The sequence below is a fragment of the Scardinius erythrophthalmus genome (assembly GCF_964197995.2).
Source record: "Scardinius erythrophthalmus genome assembly, chromosome: 22".
Taxonomy (NCBI): domain Eukaryota; kingdom Metazoa; phylum Chordata; class Actinopteri; order Cypriniformes; family Leuciscidae; genus Scardinius; species Scardinius erythrophthalmus.
Window position 1 is genome coordinate 24,511,538 of NC_138242.1, and position 15,978 is coordinate 24,527,515.

The window sequence follows — 15,978 nt, forward strand, 5'->3', positions numbered from 1 at the left end:
ACTCAAGACAGACCATGCTGTGATAAATGATAAAAGGATTTGATGAAAAAATCGTTCTTATGCCCCAAAAAAGACAATAAAAACTGTCAGGTCACGATGCCTCGCCTTATAACAGTTAAGGCAGCTCTTTTTCATATATTTCTGTTTGATACACTCTATACCATCAGCTCAGGCAGTGGAAAGTCAATGGCTGCTCTCTGATTTACTTATTTCCACATCTGTCTCCAAACTCCATCACATGATGTTCACAAAGTCACATTAACTGACCAAGAACAAACGCAATGCTAAATGAAGTGATTTCCTGGAACGGCACTTTAGTGCTGAGAAAGTTATTATTCATTAAGCTGCCATTTAGCTCAACTGACTTCTGCATTTGACAGTTTTATCAATGGTTACTCATAAAATGTATCAAGTGCATCCAATTATAAAGTGTGAAACAAAGAATTGCAGTGTGAGTTGAAAAAAACAGTATAGGCACAAAAAGGTGCAATGTTTCCTCTATACGCACAACAATACTTTTTGTTGTATGTGGTCACTCTATCTATAGAATCACATCTGTGACCTAAATACCTTGTGGTTTGACATTATAGATAAAAGAGTCTTAGCAAGCAGTTTATTCACAGGTTCGCCCGCAAGACTTCCTCTCTAAGGAGACAGAAGGACTAAGGTTTATTTTCTGAAGTTAATGGTAAACTAATCAGCAAAGTCTTTGGAGTTATAGTAATAATTAAAGAAGTGAAAAGATCCATTGCAACTTCTTCTGCCTGTTAGAATCCAAGAGAGACTTCACACTTACATCTTATTTTCACACTCATTTTCTTGCTTGTTACCCGAATGTTCTTCTCTCCAGAGATCTAATTTAGAATTGTGCTTTTTCAATCCCAGATGTTGTTTAGTTTCATAGTATTGAGCTTAAAGTTTATATGGTAGTCAAATATCACTTTAGGGGCCCCGTGGCGTATGCGAACTGACCGACCGAGGGTGGCCCCCGTTTCCTCGTACTTGCACTGGGCCCCGCCCCATGAGTGGTTTTGTATGTTGGTTTTAAATTAGAATATAATTATAAATTCAGAACATGTTATTTTTCATAAATGTCTAGTTGATACAAGTTGTAACACAAACAAAGGTTGCTGCCTAAAATTTTTAAGTATAATCAACCTGAATGTTTCAGTCATTTCAACTTAAAGCTACACTGTGTAGGATTTTCTCCCATCTAGTGGTGAAATTGTTTATGACTACCAACTGAGTTGAGTATTACTTAGTATTACTTTCTAGCCCCTCCCATTCCGAGGGCGTTTTAACTCCTACGGTGGCCGTATTATTTCCAATCTGCCGGCAGTTGCGAGAAATCTCCCCCTCGCATTCGTCACGACGCCACTGAGTGTAAAAACGCGAAAGGCAAAGCTTGAATTTCAAGGTATGTCCCTCTTTGGCTAATGTATTTTCAAGATGGAGGCACAACATGGCTGCCGCCATTCGAGCGACTCGCTCGTATGTATTCTAAATGGCAGATTCTACGCTTACGAGAATACTTGATTAGTTGGTAAGTAATTACACATTAATGAGCACATATCATTTTGAAAGAACAAAGTGTTTTTTGCTAAGAATCAACATAAAAAATTACTAAGTGTAGCTTTAAATTACATTAAAATGACTTTTTTCTTTCTTTTTTTTACATTTCTTAACTTATTTTGATGAGTTAAAGCAATGTAAAAGACATGTTGTCATAGCATTTTTTTTTTACAGTGAACGTGTTTTAAATATTATAAATGTATTAAATGCAATGTTTGTTGACTAAAACAATGGTATGATATTTTTGTACCTTTTACATTTTGCCGTTTCATGAAGTCTTTTATTTCAAACAATTATTTACTATTTAAATGCTGCTGAAAAGCCAGTAAAGGCTGATTCTATTGGGACAACTTAAATTAGGGCATGTTGGCTCAAAAGCCCAACATGTGTTCAGTGACCCAAAAATTTTTTTTCCTGGGCAGTGGAAATGTTCGATCAGTTATTTTGTGGCCAGTGATTTAGTGATTTTGACTTTAAAAACCAAACCTCGAAACCAGAAATATTTTCTGGAGTAAAAAGTGTAACAACTAGCCCCATCATAGCCCACAATCAGCAAAATCACACCAATTTGAGTGACCTCAAGCAGATAAACACTCAAAGTGTTTGAAATGAATGCCAGTGAAATATCTGTCCAAGTGCTGGCAGTGTAAGATGTGTGGCGCTTCTGATGATCAAGAGAGGAGGAGGAACAGAATCAACAGCCTCCCCTCAGCGCGCGCGCACGCACTCACGCGCTCATCCATTCTGCACTCTACACACTAATTTTGCGCGCTCAGAAGTGTTTTCACCGGACATCTTGGCGCAAGTGGCTTGTTTTCTTCTGTCCTCCAGCATGACTTCTCACTCTTGATTCTGAGGACTGGCTGGAATTTATGCTAACGAGATATTATTTATGAAACCAGCAAGAAATAAACATGAACCTCGTGAACTGTTTGGCTCTTCTCTTAGTTTGGCACGTGCACTCGGTAAGTACCTGCACCGGTTGTTATGAGTTTTTCCGCCTCAGGTATGCGGGTTTCAACTGTCAAAATATTTTCAGCAAATATGGGATTTAGAGTGAAAAAAACAATCACATCAAATGCGAGTTTTCTTTAGTTGTGGTTTTGTATGCTGGTTTCAAACTATTTCCATCTTCACAACCCTTAAGAATCACAATGTCTGTGAATTGTGTCCGCAAAACTATCATATTTTGCTACAGCTACTAGTAAACAATAGTAAAACCACGCTAGCGTGTTTCAGACAAGAGCTAACGTTAATGATAGAATATTTAAATTAAGAGGTTGAACTGCTGTTTTCAGGACATGTTTGTCAATTGTCACGTAGTTAGCATATATTTATAGTTGTGTGCAAATTATGGTCACTCTTTAGATTATGGTCCAATTCTCAGTATTAACGAACCATTAACTACGACTTTTCATTAATTACTCCTAAATACTATTATTCAGAAAGGTAGGTGTTAAGTTTAGGTACTGTGTAGGATTAAGGGATGTAGAATATCGTCGTGCAGAACAAGGTATTCATATGTGATTTATAAGTACTAATAAACAGCCAATATCCTAGTAATATGCATGCTTTAAGCTACTAGTAGTGAGAATTGGATCCTAAACTAAAGTGTTACCCAAACTGTGAATTATATAGATATATTAAATAAATACAGTCATGATATATCAAATGTATTTGATGCTATTAAAATGGTACAAAACATTTTCTGCTCTAAAACTGATGAAATTTTGTCAACTTGCATATCAGCTTATGGTGGTCAAGCTGGTTTAAGAACATAATTGATGGTTTGTTATTGGTACCAGGTTGATCTCAGACCTGGACTGCCAGCTGAGCCATTATTGAAAAATGCTTGTTCAGACCAACCTGACCACAAATGACAAGCTTGGACTAGATAGAAACCATGTCAAAGCCAGCTACTATCAGAAGAATAACAAATAGGCTACCTTTAACACTAACTGTCTCATGAATCATTTTGTGGTAATTGCTTTAATTTTTTAAAACCTTAAAATAGGCTGTTTAAAGTCAAGCTATGATGTGACAATAAACCCCATTACGACATCCCCAGTTATTGGGGGGACAACATGAGTTTAATAAACTGTATCTTTTTTTTCTTGGGCACCAACAATAAAAATATTTAATATTCACCAAGTAATCAATAGTTTTTTTTTTATTATTATTTTTTTTACGGTTTATAATGTGTAACCATATATCTGAGAAAAATTCAAAAGTGTGAAGCCACAGTCTGAGCCAAAAATCTGAGGTAACTGCCAGCCATTAGTGTTAAAAGTGCTTAATTTCTATTGGCTCATTGATCTTCACTTTGCATCAACCTTCAGTCATTCAGACCTTCAGCTCTCAGTTTTGGACACTCTTATACAGATTTAAATTAAATTACAATTTAAATTAGTCTTTTAAATATGCTAAAAAGAGAACATAGCAATGTTTTGAAGAGAAGTGGGTCAGGGCTATTCTAGACAGGCTCTCTGTGGTGATTCAGGTGTTTCGCCCAAAGGGGTTTCACGAAAAGATTCATTGGAGCAAGAGCTACTCAATTTCTTGCTGTGCAGTGTAAAGCTGGTGGCTTGCAGACACATTAAAAGCTATATGCTTTTTTGAGCAGCTACAGTTATAATTTTTTTCCTCAAACATTTTAAGATTATAAGTACTTTTTAAACATTGGTCTCCTAACGCACTTTTACAGTTATAAAGCCAAAAAAAAAAAAAAAAAAAAACATAACACAAAGTTTAAACTTTGGATATATGGCAAAAAATTGCTGTTAGAAAATACCAAGTGCACTAATATTTAAGATATGTTATCTTATGCAGTTGTATTTGTAAGGTAAATTCATCTTGTTTTAAGGCTGTGTAGATATTTTTTCTGGAAAAGATACTGATCAAAAATAGGATTTTTTTCCCCCCGGTGTAAATACCAATGTCAAAGATAAATAGTTTGGATATTGCTGGAAAAGCGATGCACCATATAAACTTATATAAGCTATTATTTACAAGCCCTGTTTTTAATCTCATTTTAAATAAGCTTAAGCTTATCTATTCAAAAGTCCATTTATCAGTTACTTATCCTGTAGATCAGCGAGCATCTCTTTATGACCTTAATTAAAGATCAACACTCTGTGTCCATATGGCTGCATCCCCAGAGGCACAAATACACACAAACTCAATCTTATATATGCTGCAGAAATATTCAATTGTAGCATATATGTATCTGTGTAGCTACAGGGACTACAATACAAGATGACTGTCCTTGATGTGTTTTCCACTACAGTCTTTGTCATGGATTAGTATTGAGAATGCACATAAGCGTAATTGTTGTGTGTGCTGCAATGTTCATATTTATACAAAATAACAATTTTTCTTGTTGTACTACTTTTTTTAATTTGCAGTGATTTGTAAAGCTCATGCAATATCTGCCCTCAAAAGCCACTAAAACTAGCTTTTCAATCCGTGGATCAAGAGGTATCTTCAGCTACTGAAGACATATTACACAGAGATCCTATCAAAGCTCAGAGAGGAAGTTGTGTGGTTGTGCTCTATGAGAATTCAATCCATTCAATCCCTGACCAATTTCATGCAACAACATTTAATGTCTTTTTTTTTTCACTACTCCTTGTCCTCCAAGGGTTTGATGGTATTGTATCGTATTTATGTGACAGGCTTTTGTGGTGATGAAAAATTTAGTGGCAGAAAGAACAGTATTTTCTTTCAGTCTAACCTTTTTCCCCAACCTGTGCTAGGCAAACAATGATAATAATCCAGAAGATATTTTACTTCTAAATACTTTGAGTAATCATTTGAGCATTCATTTTCAAAAAAAAAATTCCACATTGTTTATGATAGTAATAACACAGCTTTTCGTGTGGAACACAACTGTTTAAACAAAGCAATAAAATCTCAGAACGCTTTTGACCTTGAAATGCATTTCTTATTCTCGTTAATTACTTCAAGTGTGAGAAATGGAAAGTTGGCTTACAAACTGATAACAGTTGCACAACTGCTTTTCACCGTAAGCATGAAACCACACGTTCTCACTTAATCAGATGATGACATTTGCAAAGTTTCATGTTTTCCAGCTGACCCACTTCAGTTTAGTAAAGGACTGCCAGAATCCAGATTCACTTCTTGCAGAATAAATCATCTTGACTGTGTCAGAAGAGAATCATAGTAGCACGAAAGCAAATTGTCAAGCCAAAGAAGAGATGGTAATGATGTTCGCCATGTTAGGTTTAAACTTGAACGGTCACACCACTTTTGTGTAACATTTCAGTGCATTTTATTCACTAACCACCCGCAATCCAGAAGCTATCTGTGCTGTGATTCGTCATCGTTTTTCGTGAGCATGAATAACCAGCGACTACATTTCATTTAAAGGAAATTTCCTCCTTCAAATAAATCTGTAGTCTAAGTCTATAACAACTTATGGAAATGAGTTTGTGGTTGCAGTAACTCCAGTGGGATTTAAACATGAGCGAGCAGGAAAGTGTGTCACACATGCACAGTAGTACAGCAGGGTGCAAGAGGATGTTGCAAACAGAATAGTGGGACTGAGTGACATTACTGACACTGAAATTCAAGATCACTTTTATTAAAGATGAAAATGCACTGGATATGCTGCCGCTTCAACCTCTGCCTGTATATATATGAGACAGACCGGGGCAAATCACAAGGGCTATAATATAATTTAGAGTAAAAAAGTCCAATTTTTGGGCTTTCTATGAGTAGTTTCAAATGGTTCAAAAATTTTTTACATTGTAAATGTTTATTTAAGTTGTATTATGGCTTTTTAATGTTTTTTGTTGGTTAATTACAATATTTGTTGGTCAAAACAAATAGAATGATATTTTTAATTTATTGTTTTTTGTTTCATAAATGTTTTACTGTTTAAATATTGCTGAAAAACCAATAATAGGCTGTTTAATAGCAGGTTTCATTGTGACAGCTAATCCCATGTAATAACCCCATTATAGGACCTGATCTGTTATTAGAAAATGTCAACTTATGATCATTTTTACAGAAAAAATAAAAATAAATTCATACTTTATTACAAAAATACAAAAATATATAGGCCTATATATATTCAAATAAATTAAGTTATTTTGGACTTTCTATTCAGCAACAAAATATTAAGCAGAACAACAGTTTTCAAATATTTATAGTAATAAGAAATATTTCTTTAGCAGCAAATCAAGCATATTAGAATGATTTCTGAAGGATCATGTGACACTTAAGACTGGAGTAATGATGCTTAAAAAATATTAAAATATAAAACAGTTTTTTTTTTAAATTGTAATAATATTCACGTTTTACTGTATTTTTTTAAAAAAAATAAATGCAGATTTGGTGAGCAAACCTTTGAATAGTAGTGAATGTATCAATAGAGAAATAAACTTGAAAAAATAATAATAAACTAGCAGTATTGACTATATGGTATTTAAAATGACCTTTTCACATAAATGTTAGTCATATTTACTTGAAACATCCTTTAGAACTCTGATAAGTGTCATTTATCTGATTATCTGAACTATTCATCTCATTTTGACATTTTTGCATCCCCGTCACTTAGTTTAAGAAAGCATCATTCTCAGGTGGAAGTGTTTTACATGTTTATTGCACCAGATGCTCCCCTTTCAACTACAAAGCCTCTATTCGTTTTCCCAACAAATTATTTTTGAAAAACATGTCAATTCCCATGAAGCAGAAGGATGAGTCAGATATGAGCCCTGGCGACCGACTGCTGTCGAGACTCAGTCTGCTAAACCGGAACAATACGCTATCAGGATATGTGATGCACTTTTCTCACAAATGTCATTAAAATAAGATGTGCAAAAGGAACACTCTTGAAGCTCATTTGGATATTTTTTAGTAATGCTGAGATGTTTTGGATTCAGACTTTTGGTAATCCACGTATTGAATCCATTCTTTCTCAGTGGAAGCTGAGAAATCAGCGGAAAAAAAAGAAGTGAGAATGTCAAATCTGTTTTGGACTGTAATTGCTCTCAGCCTGAGTTAATCTCAGCCAGCGTGCGTTTGCTCTGACTGTCATGATCCGAATAATCCTGATACAATCGCTCGTATCATTAGCTTGTGTGGCGATCGTTCTAGTTGTGACACAGAATGGAAAGCTCTGCTCAGCTGAGGACTCTCGTCAAAGATGTAGCTGAAGATTTTGAAAGAGATGAGCAATGACAGACTTAAAGTTTAGGCTTATGTCCTGTTCTGATTTGTCTCTGCGCTGTTCACTTGAAAAAACCCAAAGCCAAAGTGACTAAGAGTTCACACGCAGCGCAAACACGTAAGACATACGAGGTGACCTTGTGTTTGAAACATTTGGGGTTAAAAATTATTTGATCAAAATACATATTCTTACGATCTTTGATGTCAAATAGAATGTATTAAAAAAATTCCTGTGCTTTCAGAATGATTTTAGAGCATTTCCACTCCACATTTATAAAGCAAAAACTATCCATGACTGAGCACCAGCGATGAGATCTTTAACCGAAGACTTCATGTGACTCTGGTTAATTCCCTTGATATCATTACAGTTCTTGTAATAGAGGATTTTTAGTCCATCAGTTGAACAGGCTCTGTGACCGCTCTTTGATCACGCCAGCTTTGAATCCAACTGTGTTGATCAGTCATTTCAGATGATGTCACCAGAAAGCCATCTCAACTGAGTTAGCAATTCAGCACTGCCTTCAGGTGACAAACCTCATGATGTTTATGTAGATCCCAATGAGCTGGAGGGCGCATGTCTATGCAAATACAGGCTATATTGTCACTGAGACCAGGGTTATTATAGTTTACTAAAGCTAAAACAATAAAAAAAAAACATTATCTGCAACATTTTTCATATTAATTTGGCTTAATTTAATGTACAAAAATAGCTTAAACTGAAAAATTACTAAATATTATATATAATATTTAGTAATTTTCATTTTAATTATTTTTGTACATTAAATTAAACTAAATTAATATGAGAAATGTTGCAGTAATATATTACTAAGTAGATTTAAGTTGTCTTACTTTTAAATGTTTTTTATTAATTGCAATATTTGTTGGTCAAAATAAATATTTAGGTATTTTTGCTGTTTAATTTATTGTTTTATGTTTCATAAATGTTTTACTGTTTAAAGGGTTAGTTCACCCAAAAATGGAAATTATGTCATTAATGACTCACCCTCATGTCTTTCCAAGCCCGTAAGACCTCTGTTCATCTTCGGAACACAGTTTTAGATATTTTAGATTTAGTCCGAGAGCTTTCTGTTCCTCCATTGAAAGTCAATGGACGGCATACTGTTCACGTGCAGAAAGGCAATACAGACATCATCAAAGTAGTCCATGTGACATCAGTGGCTCAATCTTAAGTTTATCAAGCGTCGAGAATACTTTTTGTGCGCAAAAAGTAAACAAAAATAACGACTTTATTCCACTATTCATTTCCTTCTCTCTGAAGTCCACTTAGTGTTTTTGCGTAGCGCGTCTGTGTTGTACGTCACACGCATCACACATGACCAGCGTCGGCCAATAATGAGCCTACGTGTGACGTACAACACAGACGCGCTACGCAAAAACACTACGTGAAATAGCTCGAGGCCCAGAGAGAAGGAAATGAATAGTGGAATAAAGTCGTTATTTTTGTTTACTTTTTGCGCACAAAAAGTATTCTCGTCGCTTGATAAACTTAAGATTGAGCCACTGATGTCACATGGACTACTTTGCTGATGTCTGTATTGCCTTTCTGGACATGGACAGTATGCCGTCCATTGACTTTCAATGGAGGAGCAGAAAGCTCTCGGACTAAATTTAAAATATCTTAAACTGTGTTCCGAATATGAACGGAGGTCTTACGGGCTTGGAAAGACATGAGGGTGAGTCATTAATGACATAATTTTCATTTTTGGGTGAACTAACCCTGTAAGTATTGCTGTAAAACCTATAATCGGCTGTTTAATAGCAGGTTTCATTGTGACATCTTACCCCATAATGACCCCTAAAGCTGAAATAAAAAGGAATAAAAACTATTTAGACATTCAAAAAAAGAAGGCAAAAACACAACTAAATTATTAAAACTTTAAAAGTAAAAGTAAAATGGAAAATATAAAAATAAAAACTAATTTAAAATCGTATTATAAACTATAATAATATATCTCAACGATGCAAAAACAACACTGACTGTGACGGTTTTCTCTTCTTGGATGACAGTAGCATTGAGATCATACGGTTGATTTTCTTTCCTTTGCCCCTGAAGGTCAGCGGGAGACATGCAAACTGTCACTTTCTGTATGAGCTGCAGATGGCCGAGAAGGAATGTTTGGGCATACTGGCTGACGACTTTCCTGCAAACACCAAAGGTAATGTATTAGTGCGTGTATGTGTGCACATGCACGTTACATCATCTTCTAAATCCACTTACAGCATCTGTTGTGTACAGTATGTTGGATGGCCAGAACGTGAAACTGCATTTCACTAGTAGGCAAACATTGTAAGATGAAAGTGTCATGTGTGTTTGTATCATGTTCCCCACAAACATTACAGTGAAAGAAATCTGAATGAGCTCTCGCCACATTGTTTGTCCTACATAATCAGTTAATGTCTCATTGTTTTTCTGTTGGTGTGTAGCAATGCTCTGGCAGATGTAGAATCACATTTACTGTTGGCTGATAGTGGTTGAGTTGCTTTTGGCTCCAGCTTTTAAGGTCAATGTTGAATGTGATATTTATATTGTCTGGATAGTTTGGTGCAGGGATGATATATTTTTGTAGGCATATTTTCTAATTTCATTAATAATATCACTCATTTGTGTTGCAAAGATGAACGAATGTGTTACGTGTTTGGAACAACATGAGGGTGAGTAATTAATGACAGAATTTTTGGGTGAACTACCCTTTTAAGTGAGTCTGGATGAGGTAACAGAAGATATCTCTCTTTTTTTAAAGGAATAAAGATACTCATAGTTTTATGATGAGGGCTTTCAGATCCTACTTTGAAGCTTTTACGATCCTAGATGTTTTAGTGATGACTTGTGTTACTGATGCCTATGCTTCAAAGGGCCTTTAAATATTTTCTTCTGCATTTTCCCAGCTCGTATCATCTCTGGTCATTGGCCGTAATCATACAGCCCGCGGTCAATAACCGTCAGGGACCATATTTGGCATTTGCTTATTTATGTGACAATTCTAATGATAATCAACTACATTTAAACACAAAAGAAGCCTAAATCGGTGTAATCAATGTGCAATCATAGACAATCTGTTCTTTATTTTTGCGTGTTGGTTTTGCGTTGTTCTACATGCTTTGCATCCACTTTAGAACAAAATCAGAAGTGTGGGAACAACACTGCTTTGTTTGCCTTGATGACAGCTGTATGGTGTCCATCAACGGACAGATGTTCCAATTAATGGTAATTATTTGGCAATAAATACACACAGGTCTTGACCACTGAATGGGTGAAATGAGTGACGAGTCCCTCTGGAGATGATTGCAAAAAAAAAAAAAAACGAAACGGTTTTGGCCACTTAATATATCCCAGATTTCTGATTGTTCATAAAAGGGCAAAGTGGACTGAGCGCCGACCAATCAGAAGCAATGTTTACTGTGTCTCAAACAATGCTTGGTGAGTGACCTGTTTTCTCTTAGTTTAGACTTCTTATTTTCCCTCAGAACCGACCAGCTGTTTCAGAGAAGACACAGCTGTTTAAATTAATTGTTCCTAAAAATGAAAATTATGTCATTATTTACTTGCCCTCAAGATGTTCCAAACCTATGTGCCTGAGTCTTCTATTGAACACAAAAGCGTTTTTTTTTTTTTTTTTTTTTTACATACACACAATACTGTTAAAGGCACAATATGTAAGTTTTTTGCTTTAAAAATAGCAAAAATCACTATATCTATGTTATATATTTTTTTTTGTTGTGTACTTACATTATCCCGACTGTTTCCAACAACTTTCAAACCAGGAGAAATTTTTATTTAATTCGAAGACACAGCACGTTTCTTTATTTCCGTTTTGTCGCCGCCAATGGCGTCATAATCCGCGTTGTCTCTGGTTTCCGCTCGTACTGCCATGGTAACCAGAGCTATGAACCAGAGCCCTCTGATAGTAACCAAAGCGACAGACACAGACAACTGTGTAGTTCGCAATGTCTATTTGCACACTGTTGTTGTTTCGTTCAAACATTATGGACCATGGCAAGCAGACTTTGGATAAAAAAGGAGAACTAAAACGAGAATCAATATCAGCGCGGTGTTTTCGAGATGCCTAGAGCTCCCATAGACATAAACGAGAGCTCCACGTCCGAGACTTCGACTGCTCCTACATGTACTTTATTAAACAGGTGAGCACATTTACATAAAACTAATCAATGTTATATAGTTCAACAATGATAAAATGTTAGAATATGATCTGTATGTTATTCTAATGTTGATCTAGTTTACTGCTAGTCTCATACAGACAAACTAACACATGATGTTTTATTAACAAAGTTCGGGAGGAGCACGTTCAAATAATCAAGCAATCAATCAATCAACTCATCAAACAATTACCATGTCTACCCTATCAGCATGAGAGGAAGCATATATATATATATTCACTATGTCAACTCACCTAACTTCCTTGACAGTTTTCAGCATCCCTCCACCACCCCGACTCCTCACTCTTGGCTTGTTCTTTCACAGCCAGGAATACGGGGGGAGTACTCTGGGTTCGGGCCAAATACCGAGCCCGGAGCCCTCTCCTCGGACAGCACGCCAAATACGCATTTATTCTATCTGACTTATTTGTAAGTGTGAACTCGTGAAATACATTTCAACACATTCAAATGCAGTTTAGTGTGCTAGTGTAATGTTAGACCAAGTGACACAGCGCTGTGTTACCTCACAAGTTTAAGTTGTCTAATAAACTGACCTGTGGGTAGTAATTCTGCACTTGCGTGTAGTTCGGTAGAATGAAATGTCCATATTCCTTTTATATCCGCGGGACTCGCGTCGCGTTTGGAGCTGATAGCTGTCTCTTAGCAATCCCGAACTGCTTCATATCACAGTCATGATAAAAGCATCGATGTATTCAGTCATCCATAAACATTATTAGATCGGTCGGCTTGACGTTGACGACAAGATCCATAATTCTTAGCAAATGTTGCGTCATCAAACTACACCTTTGTTATTGTAAAGAGGTTAGCGACCCCTAGTGGAGAAAAAATTCCATACTGTCCGTTTAAAAGTATTTGGGGTCAGTGAGATTTGTTTTTAAAAGAAAATAATACTTTTACTCAACAAGCATGCATCAAAAATGACCGTAAAGATTTGTTTTTACATTGTTTCAAATAAATGCTTTCTCTTCATCGAAGAATCCTGAAAAAAATGTATTATGTTTTTTACGAAAAATATTAAGCAGCAAAACTGTTTTCAACATTGATAATAATAATAAATGTTATAATGTCAAATATTTTATTTTGGTTACTCTTTTCCATATATAGATTGAGCAATTGGCATCTCAAGTTCCAAATTGACAAAAAGCACCATGAAATTGTAAAAGTATTACTCATGCATTATATTTCAAGTTCAAGTGCTATATAGTATTCCAGTTTACCATTTTTTTTAGGTGAAATATCCCTTTAGTACACAGAAAGAACTACATGCCCTCATTGCTGTGCCGTTCCTGAAAGTGTTTGGAGTTGTAGATGACGATGGATGGGGGTGTGATGTCATTTTCAAACCTCTTTGACCATCTTTCTATTTATGTCCAGACCTTCACAAAACATTAATTTGACCATAGATGCTGGAATTTGTCCTGTCCCTGTGGGCTGGTCTCAAGAGATTCAATGACTTTCTCCTTTTTTGTATTTTTTTGGTTGTACTGTACCTTTACTGCTAAATGAAAGGCAAATTAAATGCATGTTCCATGCAGTGTTTGTGGTGTATTTGGTTACAAGAGAAAAAATGGCCAGATACACTCAACTCACAAAAGACTGTCAAGAACATTGGTAAATGAATGCAGATCTTATCTTAACCTAAATGTTTCCAGATTCCTGTCAACATGTCAAGTTTCTCACGTGCAGTGTTGCGGTAACTTTTGTTGAAAGTTCTGCTATTTCAGCATATTTTTCACAAAACGTTTTGAGCTTTTATTTTGTTTTCTATGTCTACGTCCTTACAGGTTGCAGGGGGATGTGGGACAATATTTCTTGCTGGCACCATGCCGATTTTGGAGAGGTGGTCGTCAATACCTGCCCCGCTGCCCTAAAAAGTTTGTTCACCAGAGATGGTAATTTTTACTTTAATATTTGCAAACTGTCATTTATACATTTTAACATGATACGGAGATCCAAAATCGGTTGATACTGATAATTAAAAAAAAAAAGTGTAATATTGGTCTTTACAAAGTCAGAACCACATTTGGAGAACCACTAGATGCCCTTTTGAAGATAGCTCATCTCATTATGTATTAAAGGAACTTCAATTTTAAAACTTTCTCTTTTGGGGTTACGTTTGGGGCAACATTTTCTCCGAAGGGTCTCACCAGTGTATGTAGGAACCTAAACAGGTTCTCTAATGGCATTAGGCTGTAACCCCCTATTTTGAACCTTAAGTTTATAATCTGTTAAGCTCTCAAGTGCACAAAGCAGATATGACAATAATATGCTGCTATTATTTTCAATTCGAGGGCTAGTTTTTTGTAAACTAATAGAGTGAATGTGCTGACGTGATTGTGAGTGTGAGTAAATTAATGAGTAAGGGAGTAAACTGAAGGCTGGATTGAGTGAATCATGTCTTTCCCCTTCTGCTCGGACATGCTCAATGACCCGTGGACCCAAGCCGAGGGCACAGAACCAGCACACTCGTTCTACCCCACAGAGAAGTTGTCCGTCAAGCTCCAGAGTGTGGGAATATACCATGATTCCCCAATCAGTCTTTTTCCAGCCCTTTCTAACCTGCTGGCACAGAGAGGTCATGCAGGAACACATGAACACATGGTGCCGCTGGATATCCACAGAGGATATCCACAGAGCCAAATTAGCCCAGAATATCTGTAAACACATGCTGACCTGTGGTTTTATAGCACACGATTATCATTTCCAATCAAGCTTTCTAATGTATGGCTGAACTTTTCACAGATGAATCACTGTCATCATCATCAGCATCATTTATGCTCCATTAGCTGTTACCCCAGATATTATCAGCTGTTTTTTTCCTCCGCAAAGTAGCTCTCAAAAAAGCAACGCATTGCACTTTCTCAACCCAGTGTTCAGAGGGATATATTTTTAATCGTTTGACAGAGGTTAATGGATTGTACGTAAATCAGATATATATATATATATATTACTTTCTTTCATTGTATGAGGTAGTTTCAGGTGCATTGGGGTTGTGTGGGCAGTAAATGATTCATCTTCCCATTTCTTTCCTCGGCGGAGCTCATGCGCTACATCAGGGCTTTTCAATCTGGGGCCCAGTTTTAGGGAGAGAAAGTGCAAAAACATATGTTTTACTCTTTCATTATTGTATATTTTATACATTTTTGTTTTGACGTAATAATTTAATGTTTCAGGAGATTCAGAAATCATGAGTAAATCAAGAGGTTTTTAACAGTATAAAGACAAGTAAGCATATTTTGTGTAAAAAGTATTTATTTACATAAAGAGAGAGATGAACAGTAAGACATGAACAAGTAAATGAATACCTTTCTTTGCAAAATGTCTTTGTCACCTTCAGCTTTACCTTAACACTGGGGGTTGTACAGCAGTATTATCTTTAAAATGGCTTTAGAGCAATATATTGTGAAATTACCGTTTCTAAAAAAAAATCTAAAAATCTATATTTATAATAAATGAACTATAAAATGTTCTTTTTTTTCAAAGAAGTGTCTTGTGCTCATCAAGGCTCCATTAGATCAAACATTTTAATATACTTTGACATGTAATTTATTCCTGTGATGTTAAAGCTGAATTTTCAGCACCCATTATTCCAGTCTTCACTGTCACATGATCCTATATGTTTATGTGTGTGTGTGTATATATAAATATGTGTGTGTATACATGAGCCATTTGCAAAAAAAGTACATTGTACATTGTACAGAAAGAAAGCTTGTGTTACATTACTGCAGTACACCTGTCATTTCTACAGTAGCCTTTTGGAGGACGTACAAAATGACTCCACATGTAGCATTCTTCTTGTCTTAGTTGCTGATGTCATGTTAGATATGAGGGTTCTGGACTGATGTGCCATGCACAAAATGGAAAGTAGCTGTCTGTCAGGCTTTTGCCAGCACAAAGCTCTGCGCCTTTGCATTTGTGTCCCTGAATGGCAGTGAGAAGCAGCAAAGCAGTCCCGCTTTGTGCTCCCGCAAAGCACTTATGCTTCTGGACAATTACATGTTTGATTACCCTTCTGAC

General features: G+C 36.0%; 1 protein-coding gene across 1 annotated transcript in view; it reads left to right on the top strand.

The window, feature by feature from the left end:
* The first annotated feature begins 2,297 nt into the window (after positions 1-2,297).
* vipr2 (vasoactive intestinal peptide receptor 2) overlaps positions 2,298-15,978 on the top strand; it is a 31,557-nt gene continuing 17,876 nt past the window's right edge. The window contains exons 1-3 of the mRNA XM_081352224.1: positions 2,298-2,537; positions 9,839-9,941; positions 13,746-13,853. Coding sequence (XP_081208350.1) covers positions 2,487-2,537; positions 9,839-9,941; positions 13,746-13,853 — 262 coding nt within the window. The 5' untranslated portion in view covers positions 2,298-2,486. The remainder of the gene's footprint in view (positions 2,538-9,838; positions 9,942-13,745; positions 13,854-15,978) is intronic.